The sequence below is a fragment of the Pongo abelii genome, chromosome 3, assembly GCF_028885655.2.
Source record: "Pongo abelii isolate AG06213 chromosome 3, NHGRI_mPonAbe1-v2.0_pri, whole genome shotgun sequence".
NCBI lineage: Eukaryota > Metazoa > Chordata > Mammalia > Primates > Hominidae > Pongo > Pongo abelii.
Genome location: NC_071988.2, coordinates 179,332,125 through 179,350,000, shown reverse-complemented (window position 1 = coordinate 179,350,000; position 17,876 = coordinate 179,332,125). Strand labels below are relative to the sequence as shown.

Below are 17,876 nucleotides of genomic sequence, written 5' to 3'. Positions count from 1 at the left end.
ACAAGTAGGCATATTTCCCTTTGGACTTCCGCACTCTAGCCACCCCTTCGGCCGTAGTCCTCACAAACACAGAGGGCTCCGCACTCCGCATGTAGGTCCACATTTTATCAAACACTGCAATTTTAGATCTCTGCAGGAAAAGTAAGGGGCCAGATTGCATTAAGAGATGGCCCTAAAAAATTACTCACAAAACACAAAAAGAGGTATTACTTTTCAAAACATAGATGATACACACAATATAAACAAATCTCATCTTTCAACAATTATTTTCACTAATAACAATTCTATGAAATTGTTATTATGCCACATCATTTTTAATAGTTTGCAAGGACCTGAAACATCGATTTACTATGGTAAACAAAATACTGTATATCTAGAAGTAATCTGAAATAGTCACAATCCAAAATAAATTGAAAAATGCACTACACTATCTATAGGAATAATTCAAATTAGGAGACAACAAAAAGGATATCTTTGCTGCCCAAATCCTAAATGGTCTATTCCTAATTAGTGGTAGAACAGGATCTGTGTAATGTGAGTTGGTCAGGCATGCAAGTGGTGAGATTCTAATGAAATGCCTATTAGCTGCAGAATAAAGATAATATTATGCTGGAAACTTCTATCTAATACTGACTGAAACGTTTCTAGAATAACACTGATTTTTAAAAGAATATTCTTTGGCCATTGAAGTTTTCTTTTAATTAAACAGGACTTTTTTCTTTGAATATTTAAACACCAAAATCCTATTTATTTCAAGATATACTGGAAAAAAACCAACATTCTTATCAGTGACAGATATAAAAGAAAGAAAGGCTAATTGAAACTGTATTATTGAAGGAATATTTATCTTAAAACCTAATGGACTCAAAAGCAAAGATATGCATCAAAAGAGTCATTTAATACTTCCTATTCAGACTCAAAAGAAGCTGAGCATAAAGTTGGAAAGTCAAAGCATTTGAATGTCTGCTTATTTTTCTATTCACAACTTTCTCACATGACTTTAATCCCTTTTGGGAAGATGACTTTGAATAACCCCTTTTGTTATTTTAGTTTAGTAAGTTTGAAATGAAAAATTGAAATTGAAGACTTACTTTTAAAACTCAAGAGGTTTGGGGGGTTTTGTTTGTTTTTTTTGTTCTAAGGAATTTAAAAAATATAACCTTTACCTTACAAAAAGCAGACATATGATATAAATCCAAATGTTTTATAATACTGCCCTGAGGATTCAGGTAGCTTTACATATAAAAGCACTCTATTTTGGTGAAAATCTTGGGTCAAGTGCAAATAGAGTATAGAGTATGCTTGTATCACTGGGGTTTATGATAGCATAACAGAGATGCTCAGACTTTAGTTGTGTTTTTCACTGTCACCATTTGAGCAGGGGCTGTTGTACTGAGACAGGCTCATGGACCATTTCAGCTCAGTGGTCTATGCAGGCAGAAGGCCAGGTGTCTCCTGAAAAAGACACTTTAACTCTAAATATATGTCAATATTCCTTGCTTCTTAATACTTATTCTCTCACCTAATTAAGTAAACCACTGTTAAATCTATTACCAAACAATGCCGCTTCAGATTTTAGATTTTAAAATTCATTACCTAGTGAATCAAGCTTTCTTTCTGTTGTAAAAGCATATCTATGAGAGTGAAAATTTTACTAGGACCCCAGCTATGTTTAGCATGAAACTTTGTACATAGTAGGTTCTTAATAAATGTATTCTAATTGGGTATTTTGTGATTTAGTTAGGAATGAAAAACCATTTTTGCTTTTTCTGAAACTTTGCCTACTGTAGAAACTGCTTATTTGTTTGTGTTTTCTCCTATAGTCTGCCTTCATATTCGCAACCAAATTGAAAGATTAGTTACAGCATTTGAGTTTGATTAAATAGGAAGCAATCTTGCTAAACCTCAAAGTCTTTTTGTAATGTGAATTCTCACAAAAACATGATGTCAACATCACAATTTTGGAACAAAATCACAGGCTGATAAAGAAGAGTTCAAAATGATGACACAGTTATTTTATCAAATCATCCATTAAATGTCAATTTTTCCAAGTTTAAAATATCAATTTTGAAGCATTAAAATATTACATGAAATATGAATGCCCTTCAGAGAAAATTCAAAAATTAGCAATAACATTTTCTGTTTCATTCATAAAATATTTTCTGCTGGTTTTAAGAATATTTCTCTAAGTGTAAATATAATATTTCCAAGAATGAAAGAATTTTAAAATACAATCTAGAAAAAAAATGGACCTAGCTACTTTCATCTGAGCTGTTGATCACTGTCTTTGCAGTTTGAATCGTTTAGAAGATGTATTAGTTCTGGTATGTTAGGTCACCTAGACATACAAGTTCTGTTAATCAGTCATTTTTCTATAATGGGGCTTCACATGTATTATAACATATATGACATATTCTTATAAGGAGCATGATTTTATGATGTAATTGTAGATTAATAACATCGATAAACTATCTAAGACTTTAAAATACATATTGATGATACTGAATCAGACTGAAAGTAACTTTTTTCATAAGTCAGAATTTCTGTAAGATAGACATTTTTTCCTCAATTAGCTAATTCATTTGGCTCACAGTTGTTAGTTTACTGTTCCCTTTTTTAACAAAGTTAATAAAATGTTTTCATGACCATATCTTTTCAAGAGCTATTGTTTGAACATATTTAGCCAAAGGTAGACAAATAAGATAACTCATAAACATTATAATACTGTTCTGTTGAAAACTGCGATTCATTAGGACAAGACATTTACTAATTTGAATTTCATACCTACTTTCAAAACAAGAATTAGAGGAATCTGATGACATTGTTACTGAGAGACAATTCAGAATATATGTATTACTTTCTATTAAACATATCAGAAAAAGTGTTAGACTAAATAATAAAAATGATACCTAGAAATCTTGATTTTCTCCAAAACCATAGCAAAAATAAAAAAGTAACCGGTAGAAAAACATTCCAAAGGCAAAGCAAAGTTTTGGGCTTCTCATCTAAGAAGACGCATGATAAATTATAGTTATTTTTCATTAGGTTGGTGCAGAAGTAATTGCTGTTTTTGCCACTACTTTCAATGGCAAAACCACAATTACTTTTGCGCCAACCTAGTAGGTTAATGTAGGTAACAATGTTTAGTTTGGCCTAATTCATATGTTAGTGGTCGACCTGATGCACTGGGGAGCACACTACAATCATCGGATCCACTCCGGCCTCTTGACCACTTATTTCTTAGAATATATTTACAAATACACTGAAAAATAATGTAATACCATGTGGTCAACTAAGATACTGTTCTTAATAGCATTTCCTGTTAAAATTTTGGAATCCAGCAATTTCAGGTTACATGCACACAGTGTTCTACCAAAAGCACCCAGATAATTTAAGCAATTGTATAGAAAATGCAAATCAAAGACAAATCAAATTGCCTCAATTAGCCCCTTTGTGTGGACTTTGGAGATGAACCCCAGGCAATGATGATCACCACCCTCATAAGCAATATCTACATTTGAGCAAATTTTACCAAAGTAGAAGAGGGAACACAGGCAAGCCATACAGACTTTTAAAATAAACCACATAATTTCCTATCGTCTGTAATACTGATCTGAATGCTGGTCCAGAGAAGAACATGATGCAATGCAAAAGGAAAACAAAGGGGTTGACAATCCTTTCTGTCAAGATGGCCCCAGGGAAGAGTTACAAGTCTTTCTCAGGAACAACTGCACCTTGATTTTCTACCTCTTCCACAAATCTACATGCTGCTTTTCACGAAATTTAAACTCTCTCTCTCTCTCTCTCTCTCTCTATATATATATATATATATATACACACACATATTTCCCATACAGCTAAGCCAAGGAAGACTGTGTATTTTTTATTTTTTATTTTTTGACATGAAGTCTCATTCTTGTCCCCCAGGCTGTAGTGCAATGGCATGATCTCGGCTCACTGCAACTTCCACCTCCTGGCTTCAAGCAATTCTCCTGCCTCAGCCTGCTGAGTAGCTGGGATTTACAGGCATGTGCCACCACGCCTGGCTAATTTTTGTATTTTTAGTAGAGACAGGGTTTCACCATGTTGGCCAGGCTGGTCTTGAACTCCTGACCTCAGGTGATCCACCTGCCTTGGCCTCCCAAAGTGCTGGGATTACAGGCGTGAGCCACTGTGCCTGGCCGGAAGACTGTGTATTCTGAAGTTACATGTTAAATCAAATACAATCATTCTTTAAGCAAGTATAATAAAGTGAAATGAAATAATTCAGGATGACATTGAGTCAAGCAGGCTGGTTCGTTCCCTGTTTTAATATGAGCTGGAGAAAAATGATAAAAGCCCCTCACTCAAGCTCTAGCTTATCTAACTCTCAGTCAATCAGTAACAAAAGACCCAAGAAGCTCTTAATTGTAAGTTTTTATTTCAGAAGGTTAGGGACTTCCCCGGAGCCAATGCATGCACAGTTAGAATTAAACTCCAACCTATAGTTACCCTTTCCTTATTTTAATGCTAAAAATAGTTCCCTGGGGGGAAGACTTAAAATGCTAATGCTAGATATGACATATGTAGCATGTTGCGCCACTGCCCAAGCTCTAGAAGAGTCCTGACAGAATCCTTCCCTATAGAAAGATCCTATAAAACTAACATACACACTACCCTCATGGAGCATTCCTTTCCCTTCTCAGTGCTGGGACCCTTGTGCACAAGCTAAATAAACTTTATTTTTGCTGCTATAACTGGTAGTTTCTCTTGATTTCTATCCTGGGAGACTGCAAGAACCCAGTGCACCAGTAACAACATCTGCCATCACGTTCTGATGAGGAGAAAAATGACGCCTATAGTTTAATCTGGTGCATACTTTGACTTCTCTGTGTTTCTTAAGAAGTCAAGTTTCTTTAAACACAGCTATTCAAATCTCTTTTCATGGTTTTGTACTATTAATAGGCATATCAGTTTAACTAATAATTCACAGAAAATAACAGTGTGTCATATTAATATCCTTAAAGAGTCAAAGGCAAAACATGCTCATTGTCTAGCATTGTTGAAGAAACATTTCATATAAATTAAGTGCGCCTGAATAATAAAGTTGTGTTGTACCAATAAAGATTTTCACAGAGCTTAATTCCATTGACTTACTACTTCTTATTCATTTGGCTAAAGATGATAGGTTTTTGCTTATATATTAATTTTATTTTATACAAAAACTACATCATATATTACATATATGAAATTAAAAAATTAATGGTAAATACTTGAATAAAGTCAATAAAAATATTTCTCTTGACATTCCTTTGCACATTAAGCTCTACTAAAATGTCATGTTTCAGTTTTTTATTAAAAAAATTTGTATTCAAACTGTCAATTCCATGAAGTAATGAATCAAGCGAGCATAAAATATTTTTCAAATCATTAAAATCAGATGCATGAGGTAATCATGACATTTTATATGAAAACTCACAATGTTTCTCAGTTTTTTATTAAAATACAATAAATTAGTTGTTTATAAAGGGTTACAGTTAATAAAATAGTTTAAAGAAGTTTGATTTGTTTTCATGAAAATTTTTCTATATGATTAATTTATCATTTTAAATGAAACTAATTTTAAAATATTAACAAGATTCGCATTAAACTGTACTTCTAACACTAAAATAATGTAATTTCTCAGCTTCTTAAAAATGTAAATGGTATTTATTGACAATTGTAACTATAAGGTTTTTTATTTTTTTATTTTTTTATTTTTTGAGATGGAGTCTCGCTCTGTAGCCTAGGCTGGAGTGCAGTGGCACTATCTCGGCTCACTGCAAGCTCCACCTCCCGGGTTCACACCATTCTGTTGCCTCAGCCTCCCAAGTAGCTGGGACTACAGGCGCCCACCACCACACCTGGCTAATTTTTTTTTTTTGTATTTTTAGTAGAGATGGGGTTTCACCCTGTTAGCCAGGATGGTCTCAATCTCCTGACCTCGTGATCCACCCACGTTGGCCTCCCAAAGTGCTGGGATTACAGGCATGAGCCACCGCGCCTGGCCAACTATAAGGTTTTTTTTTGTTGTGTTTTGTTTTGTTTTGTTTTTGAGACGGAGTTTTGCTCTTGTTACCCAGGCTGGAGTTCAATGGCGCGATCTTGGCTCACCGTAACCTCCGCCTCCCAGGTTCAAGCTATTCTCCTGCCTCAGCCTCCAGAGTAGCTCGGATTACAGGCACGCGCCACCACGCTGGTCTAATTTTGTATTTTTAGTAGAGACGGGGTTTCTCCTTGTTGGTCAAGCTGGTCTTGAACTCCCGACCTCAGGTGATCCACCCACCTCGGCCTCCCAAAGTGCTGGGATTACAGGCGCGAGCCACCACGCCCGGCCTGTTTTGTTTTTTGAGATGAAGTCTCACTCTGTCGCCCAGGCTGAAGTGCAGTGGTGCAATCTTGGCTCACTGTAATCTCCGCCTCCCATTTCAAATAATTCTCCTGCCTCAGCCTCTCCAGTAGCTGGGATTACAGGCGCCCGCCAACATGCCTAACTAATTTTTGTGTTTTTAGTAGAGACAGGGTTTCACCATGCTGGTCAGGCTGGTCTCAAATTCAAATTCCTGACCTCAGTTGATCCACCTGCCTCAGCCTTTCAAAGTGCTGGGATTATGGGTGTGCACCACCACGCGGGCCTATAACTGTAAGTGTTTTTGTTGTTGTTGTTGTGTGTGTGTGTGTGTTTTTAGATGGAGTCTCACTCTGTCACCTAGGCTGGAGTGCAGTGGCATGGTCTTCGCTCACTGCAACCTCCACCTCCTGGGTTCAAGCAATTCTCCTGCCTCAGCATCCAGAGTAGCTGGGATTACAGGAACCCACCACCACACCCGGCTATTTTTTGTATTTTTAGTAGAGATGGGGTTTCACCATGTTGGCCAGGCTGCTGTTGAACTCCTGACCTCGAGATCCACCTGCCTTGGCCTCCCAAAGTCCTGCGATTACAGACATGAGCCACTGCACCCAGCCAACTATAAGTATTTTTAACAGTTTATGGTTTTCAAATGATTAGTACTAGAATGAATCTTAAAAATCTAAAAATTTTACAATCTAAGCCCTTTATTATAGAATCAAGATTCAAAAAGATTACCTTTCCTAAGTTAGCATAGCTCATTAGCCCATAGAAGAACCACGAATAACACCTGGATATCCAAATTTTCAATAGATGTGTATATACACTAAATCATAAAAATCCTCAACATAGAGTTTAGATTAAAAATGTTTTGGTAAAAATAAAAAAGTCACTTAACAATATTATAAAATTTAGAGCAATCCAGTAAATGTCTACATATAATTTATAAGTAAACTGAGGCTTGAATAAATTAGAGGCTGTCGCAGCATTTTAATCCACCAGAAGTAAAGTTAAGTCTCAGAGCTCTCTTTGGCATTCTGAAATGACTCTCAATTGTGATAAAACTAGAGTCATGTCATATAAGTTCGTTTTCATACTGTTACAAAGAACTGGACGAGACTGGGTAATTTATAAAGGGAAGAAGTTTAATTCTCTCATGGCTGGAGAGGACCCATTTAACTTAAAATCACCGTGAAAGGCAAAGGGGAAGCAAGGCACCTTCTTCACAAGATGGCAGGAAGAATTGTGGAGCAAAGGGTAGGAGCCACTTATAAAACCATCAGATCTCATGAGAACTCACTCACTATCACGAGAACAGCATGGGGAAAACCGCCTCCATGAATCAGTTTCCTCCCCCTGGTCTCTCCCTTGACACGTGGGGATTATGGGGATTATAGGGATGACAATTCAAGGTGAGATTTGGGTGGTGACCCAAAGGCTAGCCACATCACATGTTAATGCTTGTACTAGTCATAGAATCATATCTTTTTGGTAATTTTTATGCTTAAAAAACAATGACTTTAAATTTGTCAATGCAAATGTTATTTCCATATGTTCTCATTACCTTACGAATGGTAAATGATATCGTTAATGGAATGCCTACTCATTATACCTTACATATTAACTATACGTGCACATATATGCATACAATGTGAACTGATAATGTATAGGAAGAGCAAGTGATACCCCTATGACCCCGTCTTTCGTTTTTTAATAGTGTTTTTTTAATAGTGTTATTCAATTGGCGCATTCAAGATTCAACTCATGAACATCTTGATTACGATCAAAACACTTGAAACGTGTATCATATTTTTGTGCCTTAGGTAGAAAATTAGCTTTATTAAAATTAGGTGAGTTTGTGATGAAAATATTAATCATATTTAAAGAACATTGATTATTATTTCTTCGTATACAAATGCTGATTTCAACAGAAGCTGTTTTTATATCACTGATTATATACTTATTTCCATTATGTCTAGTATTTCAGTCAACAATTTGGATGAAGATATACATGACAAATATTTCAAATTTGCAGATATTACTATTGTATATGATGGAACCAGTATTTCAATGTTATGGGATTAGGACAATGAGCAAAAAAAAAAAAAAAAAAAACTAATGTAAAATTAAACAGGAGTGAATGCAAAAATCTGGCATGTAGCTTCAATCAATTCGTATTCATAGAATGGAATACAAGAGGCTTACCACAATTCATTAAAATCAACCAGGTTTTCTGTAAACTTCGAATGAAGGCAAGCAATTAATTCCATGCAGTTACCACAAAAGCTAATAAACTTAAAGATTTTAAATGAAATTATAGAGTCTAGATAACAGAATTTTAATTTCAAATACTTTAAAGGCCAGGGAGGATATATAAGTAAGCAAAATAAATAGCAATGGAATAATAAGAGAATGGTGTGATTGTAGTAACTGAAGAATACATGATTTCATTAGAGTCTTTTTTTTTTTTTTCTCCATGTAAACACTGGGCCGCCTGAAGAACACGAATGTTCAGATTGAAATTGTGGTCTGAAATCTTAATTTTTGGATTCAGGTCAAGATCCTCAGAAATCACCACTAAAGAACTGATTCATGTAACCAAACACCACCTGTTCCCCCAAAATCTATTAAAAAGATCCTCTATAAGTAGATCAAATCAGAACCCAGATCTAGATACCGTACTGTAAGAATAACATGGACAAACTTGCAATTAAAATATATGAAAACCATAACAAGGGTTTGAAAATTTAATAATTAACAGTTGAGGGAATTCAGAACTTTCAGGCTAGTGATGAGAAAAGTTATGAAAGAGATGATAGTTCTCTCCATATATTTGATGTATCTATAGTATGCAAAAGAAAGCAATTACTTAAGTCAGAATTAGGACAAATAAATGAAAATACCTAGGATACAAGTTTTGATCTTGTAGGAACTTTCTAAAGACCGTAACAGTGAAAATAAAACAATAGATTGTCAATAAAAATAGTGACTCTTAATGAATTCATAAGGTACATTCAAGAATTGTTTGGATGATTAACTCAATAAATGTCATGATATCTCTAAAATGAACAGAATTTGGAAGCTACTTTGTAATCTAACTTCTGGGTTTGCAGATGATATGGACATTAGAGATCACCACAGAGAAGGAACTTATCTGCAATGTGAGAGTTGGCTTTTAAAATACTTTAATTCAGCATCTTGATCCAACCTCAACAGCATGCATTCAGAAATAGGGCATTTTCAATGTTTGTGTGTATGTGTGTGTTTATGCAATTAAAAAGTGAAAATAATTATGAGAAAAATTGGTTGTGTTAGCGAACTATCCTAATTTAAAAGTCTATGATATTCTTTTTCATTATAAATAAACAAATTTTAAGGGCAGCACAGTTGGTTTTTTGGAAACTAGGAATACTACTAGACCATTTGTGCTGTGCCCTATAAACCAGCTACCGTTGCTTTAGGAAATATCTCTATATGTCCCACTGCCAAGCTAAAGAGTGGTGTTTCAATATTTTGAGGTTACAAAAAAGAATGAAAGAAGGAAGGAAGGAAGGTGGGGAGAGAGGGGGGAGGGAGGGAGGGGGAGGAAGGGGGGCAGGGAGGAAGGAAGGAAGGAAAGAAGGAAGGAAGAAGGAAAATTCTAACAATCTTAAGAAAATTTGACTATGAAAAAAAACAGCACTGAATTTGATTTCAAAATAAGGAAATGTATAAAAACCCTGGAACTCAGGAAGTAACATAAAAGGAAAAATGGCTGCAAATTCAAAGAGTACCCAGGAAAATCCCACTAATATACATAAGACAGAATGGGCCCCTTGTAGTACTAGTATAAATCCCTTTGGTAAGTCAAGGACCACGATACTTTCTACATTTCTTACCCTCAAATATCACATTACTAAGCCATAGATGGAAAGTGTATCTGTATCCTGAAATAAATGTTTGAAGACTCTGATCTCAATCTTTCTGATAAAAAGATCAAAGTTGTTTCATCAATAGTCACTGTCTGCCTTATAAAAGGATTTAGCTTAAGTCTACATTATTTTTGCTATGTCAGGAATGAAAGACTAGTCAGAAAAGTATTTGGAGCAAAATTATATAGGACAATGACTTTATAATTTTTATACACAGTTAAGAAAAGGTAATCTTATATATTTCATATTTGTATTTATCAGACGCTAGCCACAGTAAAATGTCTGCAGTCATTTTAATGGTTGCTATATTTCATTTTGAAAAGCACAAATATTCATACAAGCCTCTAATTTTGTTTGTTTCATTTTAATGCTAATATGAGACTTTTAATTCTACTCAATATTGTTAAAGAAGCAACATAGACTAAAAAATCTGAGAGAGATACTATAAATTTTAAAATCTATAAAACATCCTCTACTATGATGAGATCTTTGTTCCTTTAAAGACATGATGAAATAGCATATTTTGGAACTTTGAGAATATTTGTCATTGCTTGATTTGTCCAATTTCCATTTTATTTTCAAAATTTCATTTTTGGGCTGGGTGAGGTGGCTCATGCCTGGAATACCTGCATTCTGGGAGGCCGGGGTGGGAGGATCACTTGAGCCCAGGAGCTAGAGACCAGCCTGGGCAACATAGGGAAATCCCGTTTCTACAAAAAATTTAGAAACTAGCTGAGTGTGGTGGTGAACACTTGTGGTCCCAGCTACTCAGGAGGATCAGTTCAAGCCGGGAGGTTGAGGTTGCAGTGAGCCATTACCATGCCACTGTACTGCAGCCTGGGTGACAGGGTGAGGCCCTGTCTCAAGAAACAAACAAACAAAAAATCATTTCCCTATGAAAATAGCAGCCACCTTTACCAATTTCTTTGCTTTGGCTAATCACTTAGTAGGAGTCAGAGCAAAATTATCTGCTAGAAATGCAAAATATAAATTACTTTAATATCAAATTTTTTTTTTTTTTGGAGATGGAGCCTCGCTTTGTTGCCCGGCTGGAGTGCAGTGGTGTGATCTCGGCTCACTGCAACCTCCACCTCCTGGGTTCAAGCTATTCTCCCGCCTCAGCCTCCCGAGTAGCTGGGCACGTGCCATCGTGCCCAGCTAATTTTTGTATTTTTAGTAGTGATGGGCTTTCACCATGTTGGCCAGGATGGTCTCGATCTCTTGACCTCGAGATCTGCCTGCCTTGGCCTCCCAAAGTGTTGGGATTACAGGCGTGAGCCATCAAATTTTCCTTCAAATATCAAAAGTCTAATTGAAGAATTTTCAAAATTTTGTCGATAATACTTATATTTAGTTGAGGTTTGGTCCCAATATATTTAAATAATTGAACAATTCTATTCTCTATAGAGCTCTGGGACCATGTTTATTACCATGGCAACCAGTGTGAAAGATCCAACAGAGGTAGGCAGAGATGATTCTTCTACTTAAATACAATAATAAAGTGAATTGAAAACTAAGGCATTTAAAGCACCTGTACAATTTATTCTGAAATTAATATTCTCTCTGAAGCATTTAAACAGGAATTTTAGAAAGGCTTTGAAATGAGAGACTAATTCCAAATCACTTCTGTATTGTTTTAACCTTTCCTTCTAGATTAATCGTTCTCATGATCTGCTATTGGTATGAAAAGGAATGCTTTCTCTTTGGTATGGACAATAATAGAAAGCCTCCTGTAATCTGATTAGTCAAATTATTTAGCCAGTGTATCGCAAGAGTGGTCTTTAAAAGACACAATTGCATGGTTACAGAGCACATTGACATTGGCAAAGAACAGTTATGGAAAGAGAATGACCAAAATAACACATCTACCCTGGTAAAAGCTGCCACTTTGTACAATAATTACAATTCAATAAGCACACATGCACCTTCCTTGGCATTGGGTCACCAAAAACACATGATTCATTATGGCTTCTTCTACATTTCCTTATTTTTCTCTTCCTATGAAATTTAAGAACTACTGAATGAGCTGCACGGTCCTTAAACTGGGCAATACGTTTTAAAGGAAACATTTTGACCCTTCCTGTATTGTTAACCCAGCTGGCGTTAGCTGAAATCAGAGATCATGGGTTCTCCTGAAAGCAACTTAGGCTAAATGTATTCGTAAATACATTTAGGATGCTTTTTGAATTCAGTGCTTTCTCAGATGTTCTGTGGAATGGTGAGAAAAAATTAAAATGTCAGAGAAAGAAAAACTGCCAACCAGAGAGGAAATGATTTTAACATCTCCTGGATCATCTAGAGAAGGATTGGGCATGCAAGAATTGTCAGCTGTGCAGATTGTTCTGCTATAATCAAGCCCCCAAAAAACTGGGGAAGGAAAATTTGTAATAGATGACTAACCATGCATGAGTGACTTGCAACATATGCATACGATGCTATTTTTTCCTTATTTATTCACATTCAGCATTTATTTAATATCTACTATTTTTGAAACTAAATATTTAAGCATGGGTGACACATCTATGAAGGGTCTATTTCGATATGAGTAACGTTCTACATATATAGAGACACAAATGGCTACACTCATTTTATTTCCAAAAGATTTGAAAGATAATTATATATTGATAAATAGATATATGCATATGTATCATAGACATGCATATTTCTGCCTTCATAGGAACAGGCAATAGAGGCAATTGTGGCAAATAAATCATTAGCAATACCAGGAATAATAAAATAAGTATGGGGAATGACAAATTCGTGAAATCCATTATTTATAACATGGCAATAAAGAAATCATGCTGTATTATTACCAAACACAAACAATAACTGACTTAAATGTAACTGCAATGAAATAGCAATTAATACAGTTCCATAGAAGAGGTGTCATAATGGCTAGACCATTTTTATTTGCAATTACTTTTCAGGAATGTTTTCATATGTAAATATAAATAAGTGTATTGTATGCCATAGAGAGAGTTGAAAAAAGGTTAACATCTTTAAAAAAATACTCTCAATTATTTTAATTTTCTTGTAATATTGATTATATAGTAGACGATGTATGCATATGGAAAATTTCAAACTAATTATTTCACTGGTAAGTAACAGCAGCATTAATACTAGTTATCCATTATTTATGCTATTTCTAAACTATAAAAAGTCTACAGTGCTGAGTAATAATAGTAGAGTCTCATGGTTTATTATCAGACTAAATTTATCTTTTGTAGATGGAACAAACTGCATTAAACAAGAAGGCAAATACCTTTATTTTGGCAATGCAATGTTTAGAATTTTTTTCTTCCAAAATTATCATCAAAGTAGACCATATATTTAGAGAATAATCTGTGTCCCTCATCCTCCCACAGGAGACAACCAGAAGGAACAGAATGCAGTGTGGGAGACACCACAGGCATGAAGAGTTACTTCCTATCTGCAAGTTAATAATTGTGCTTTGTGGTTTGACAGGCCAATGATAGGTTTAGATAAGAAAACCATTTCCTGTCCTTAAAAATCAAAGTTTCTGTAGTAACATACTGCATATGGGTCCTATAAAATCATTTTCTACACAAAGTCATCTAATTCAAGATCTGTCCTATTTTATTAAGATAAGAAATTATTAAAATGTGAAGCTCTAAAAATAGTGGCTTATAATTGAAAGGCTAATTCTCTCTTAATTATAGGTATGCTACAGTGGCACTATAATTAGGGATGATCAGTAACTCCAAAATGATTCAGACTTTATCATTCACTCTGTACAAGGATGTGCATGGGTTCCATAAACAGAAAACTGCAGAAAATGAAGACGTAGACTAATTTTCCTCACATCTCTTGGTGGTTACAAGATTGTTCTCCATTTACTCTCTCTTTCAAGCAAAACAAAGTAAATATTTCATGAATGTTTTGTTTAATGATCATCACTGAAGGAAAGTATAGATTTTAAATTAGAAAATCTGCAGCTTAAATTGAACTTCTACAACAATTATATACTCACCGACTTTACTAAAGTAATATTAATATAATGCGGTTTGCTATTATTTACCTGAAATCTGAAAATATCTTAGACTTTAATGGAAGAAAAAACATCATGTCAGTACAAAACAGATCCCTAACTATTAAATAAAATATTCATCTTATAAATTTATATGAAGTGCTTTTATCTCAACAAGAATATACTTTTATGAAACAATTAACATTGAGACAAACGACTAGGAGTTCCAAATTCTGAATTCTATTTTAGAATTGGCCATTAATTTCCAAATGGTCTCAACTTATTTTTTATCTTTCAGTTAGTTATTATTTGAAATTTAGACAATGACCTAACTTCTCAAATCCATGTCTGCGATGCTAAATCCAAATCTCTGGCTATGATGAAAACCAACCGTTGACTTGATAAACTCAATGACAGCAGAAAATTTAACAATAATATAACCAATAAAATTCCTAGTTGTAAAACAGCATAAAAAGGAAAAAGCTATCACTAAAGCCAAATTAAGCCACATTACAAAACATGAAGATAAATGTTAGAACTTTAAAGATTAGCAAGTGGTAAAAGGGTATTATTGCATGTGTAATCAGCTATTTTACTGGGTCTTGGCTCCGAAAGTAAGCATAATGAATGGGCAGAGAACAAAGTAAGCAATACATGTTTTCAGCCTGGCTTCAGCCCACTTCATCCATATCCCTTTCCTGGTAGGCTGGGCACCATAATAATCAATCTGTCAGCTTTCACTCCATTCTCTATCTACCTTACACAGAAGCCCCAAAATTCCTTAGGACCAAAGGAAAGTTGAGAGAGGATGAACCCAAGACCTTGGTGAATGTTAATTTTAGGAATAGAAACAAGAATTCCCCTTGCCACATTTTTCCCCAGAAAGTCAGCAACTCAACAACACTACAGCCAATAGACATACTGCAGTTGACCCTATGATTTAAGGAAACAATATTAATGAAAATCAAATATTCTTATCTTTAAAATGTCTCTAAATTAGCTTCATTTTGTGAAATATTTTATATAATATTCTATGAAAAAGGTTATTGACTCAAAGGGAATCTGTTATTCAATTTCCCTATACTAATTCAGTAACTCTATGTGAAAGGTATGATACTTGATGGATACAGTTGGAAAGCCATAGTATCCTAGAAAACATGTTCAGAATCAGAAGCAAAAATAATATTTTCCTTACTATTATCATCATGACATCCAATTATCAAATATTATTATAATACAGTTAGCAAAATTGCTCAAAATTACTCATGAACTAGCAACATTTTTATTTAATTCAACTTGAAGAAACAAAACTTTTATATACATAATTTCCCAAATTGCAACCATGTCATATATTTCAATGAAAGAATTAACATATAAAGTTCCTATTCTCTTTGGTGATGCATGCTGTTTTGTTGGCTTCTCTTTTTTGGTACAAACAGAATAATGTTAAACAAGTTCGAGCCCACACTCTTCTTTCTCTAGATAAGGAGAAGCTCGCTACAACATTATATGCACTGAGACTTAGCCAATGTCATTTCATCAACAGTTCCTTTTGGAGATAGTTTGAGAGGAACTGTGAGGACTTGCTTGGGTTTCAACCATGTCTCTAGCATTACACAAGCAAGTGTGGATGTAACCAAGAGCAGAGCATGAAGGCAGTGAAATAAATCCAGAGACTTTGCTGCACAAGGAAAAATAGTGTATGGAAAGAACCCTGGCTAGGAGGACAAGACCTCAGTATACTTATTAGTTGCATGAATTTGATCAAATACCCCAAATTATCTGAGCTTCTGTTTAATAATGCACAGATATCAAACAAAAATCATTGCCCTGACTATCAGACAGAAATATTGTTAGATTAAAAGAGGTAATGGATAAGAAACTTCTTTGGGGAGCTATGCTGATAGATAGAAGTCATCAGTTTGCCTAACTATCCAACATCACTTCTCTATTACTCTAGGGAAGAAAAGCTCCACAACCTTATAAAACCTCCACAATTGCATATTGGAACAAATGGGCTCCATGAGGTTAGTGCACTGAAACAAAAGAGTAGCAACATTCTTTTCCCAAACTCAACTAGCTTTCTTATCTTGTCTACTAGGGAATGTGAATACACTGGCCATACAATTCTGGCACCTTGGTGATTAAGACACGTGTTTCTATGATTGACTCAGTGAAGATATACTGAAAACCTTTGTGAATGTGAATGTGTAGCAGTGAAAAGTAGCTGGCACTACTATTGTCCAAACAAGGTAATAACTGAAACTCTCCATAGATGCATGCTCAACTGGAAGAGAGAGTCTGAAAATAATTAAGATTATTTTAATCAACGTAAGTAGCACCAAGTAAATCCTGTTATAACAGTCATCTGCATCATTCTCATAGATCTCATTTACTTCAAAACAGAGCACCTTATTTTTCCAAATAAGATAAAAGCAAGCCACATTGCATACAAATATTAAAAATGCTTTCAAATGCACTTCTAATTGAGGAACATACAACATTTTTAAACCGAGTATTCATACACATATTGCATATATGTTTAGAAATGATAATACATTGTCATTAGTAAGAAACCTACATTACAAGATTCATTCTAAAATCTACATTAAAGTAAAAAAAAGCAGCTGATGGTCCACATTTTTGCACTTATATTGAGGTACCTAATTAATTCATCAAGGTCTTGGACTGTTCACATACACCCAAGTTACTATCTGTTATTAGCTATGGTTCTACCACCCGCACTCCCAGAACCCTTTCTCCCATAGTATCTTCAGCTGAACTGAAGTTATTCTGAAAAGAGATCAGAGGTAATGTAGCATGAGATAGTCTTCAAATTTTGATGGCCATTTGAAGGTCCTAATCCTAATTCTGGAATAAGTTGGACTAGATTTCACTGAAACTCAGATATATATTCGAAGATATTTGTAGATTATCAGAGATCATTATATGTCACATATATTGGCTTCAGACCTAAGTTAATCAGCTGCATTTAAACATTTTCACAGAAAGAATTGTTTTATACACACAATAGTAGAAAGAAAGAAAATTATGCCAACACCAGGTCATAAGATCACATCAGGTCATCAGGTCACAGAGCATAAGAATAACAGTTAAAAGAAAAAAGTAACCTACATCTAATAGACACAGTATAAATATGCGACATATTTTAAAAGTTAGGAAGTGGAGGGCCTTTGTTGGCTTTTCCTTGGAAGCTTTGCACAGAAAATTCAGAATCGACACATATGAACATAGTCTGTTTCCTCACACATAATTAACATAATTGGTTTGAATGTGAGTTTTTCAATTATAAACTACGTAAGATACATGCAGTCATATTTATTTAAAATCAAACAAAAATAAGATGTTTTGCTGAAAGCATAATAATCTAAACTTAACTACTATACTTTGCTTCAATTTTGTTCCAAAAGGACAATCAATTTTTGTAAAACAGATTTCATTGCAACATTGTGGTTTTTCTCCTAAGGAGTTAGGAATCAGAAACTAGAACTAGACCTAAGTATCGGGATAGGGAAGGGTCAGAAACAGAGACAAGGTCAAGAACAGAAATAGAATTAGGGTTACTTTCACATAGTACCTTGGAATTGAC

At 34.7% G+C, this 17,876-nt stretch overlaps 1 protein-coding gene across 8 annotated transcripts in view; it reads right to left on the bottom strand.

Moving 5' to 3' along the window:
- Window positions 1-17,876, bottom strand: part of GRIA2 (glutamate ionotropic receptor AMPA type subunit 2) — a 142,081-nt gene that overhangs the window by 6,569 nt on the left and 117,636 nt on the right. For all 8 annotated transcript variants that reach the window (XM_054554633.2, XM_054554635.2, XM_003776541.3 and 5 more), the window contains exon 13: window positions 1-130. This exon is cut by the window's left edge and continues 118 nt beyond it. In XM_054554633.2, the coding sequence (XP_054410608.1) occupies window positions 1-130 (130 nt within the window). The remainder of the gene's footprint in view (window positions 131-17,876) is intronic.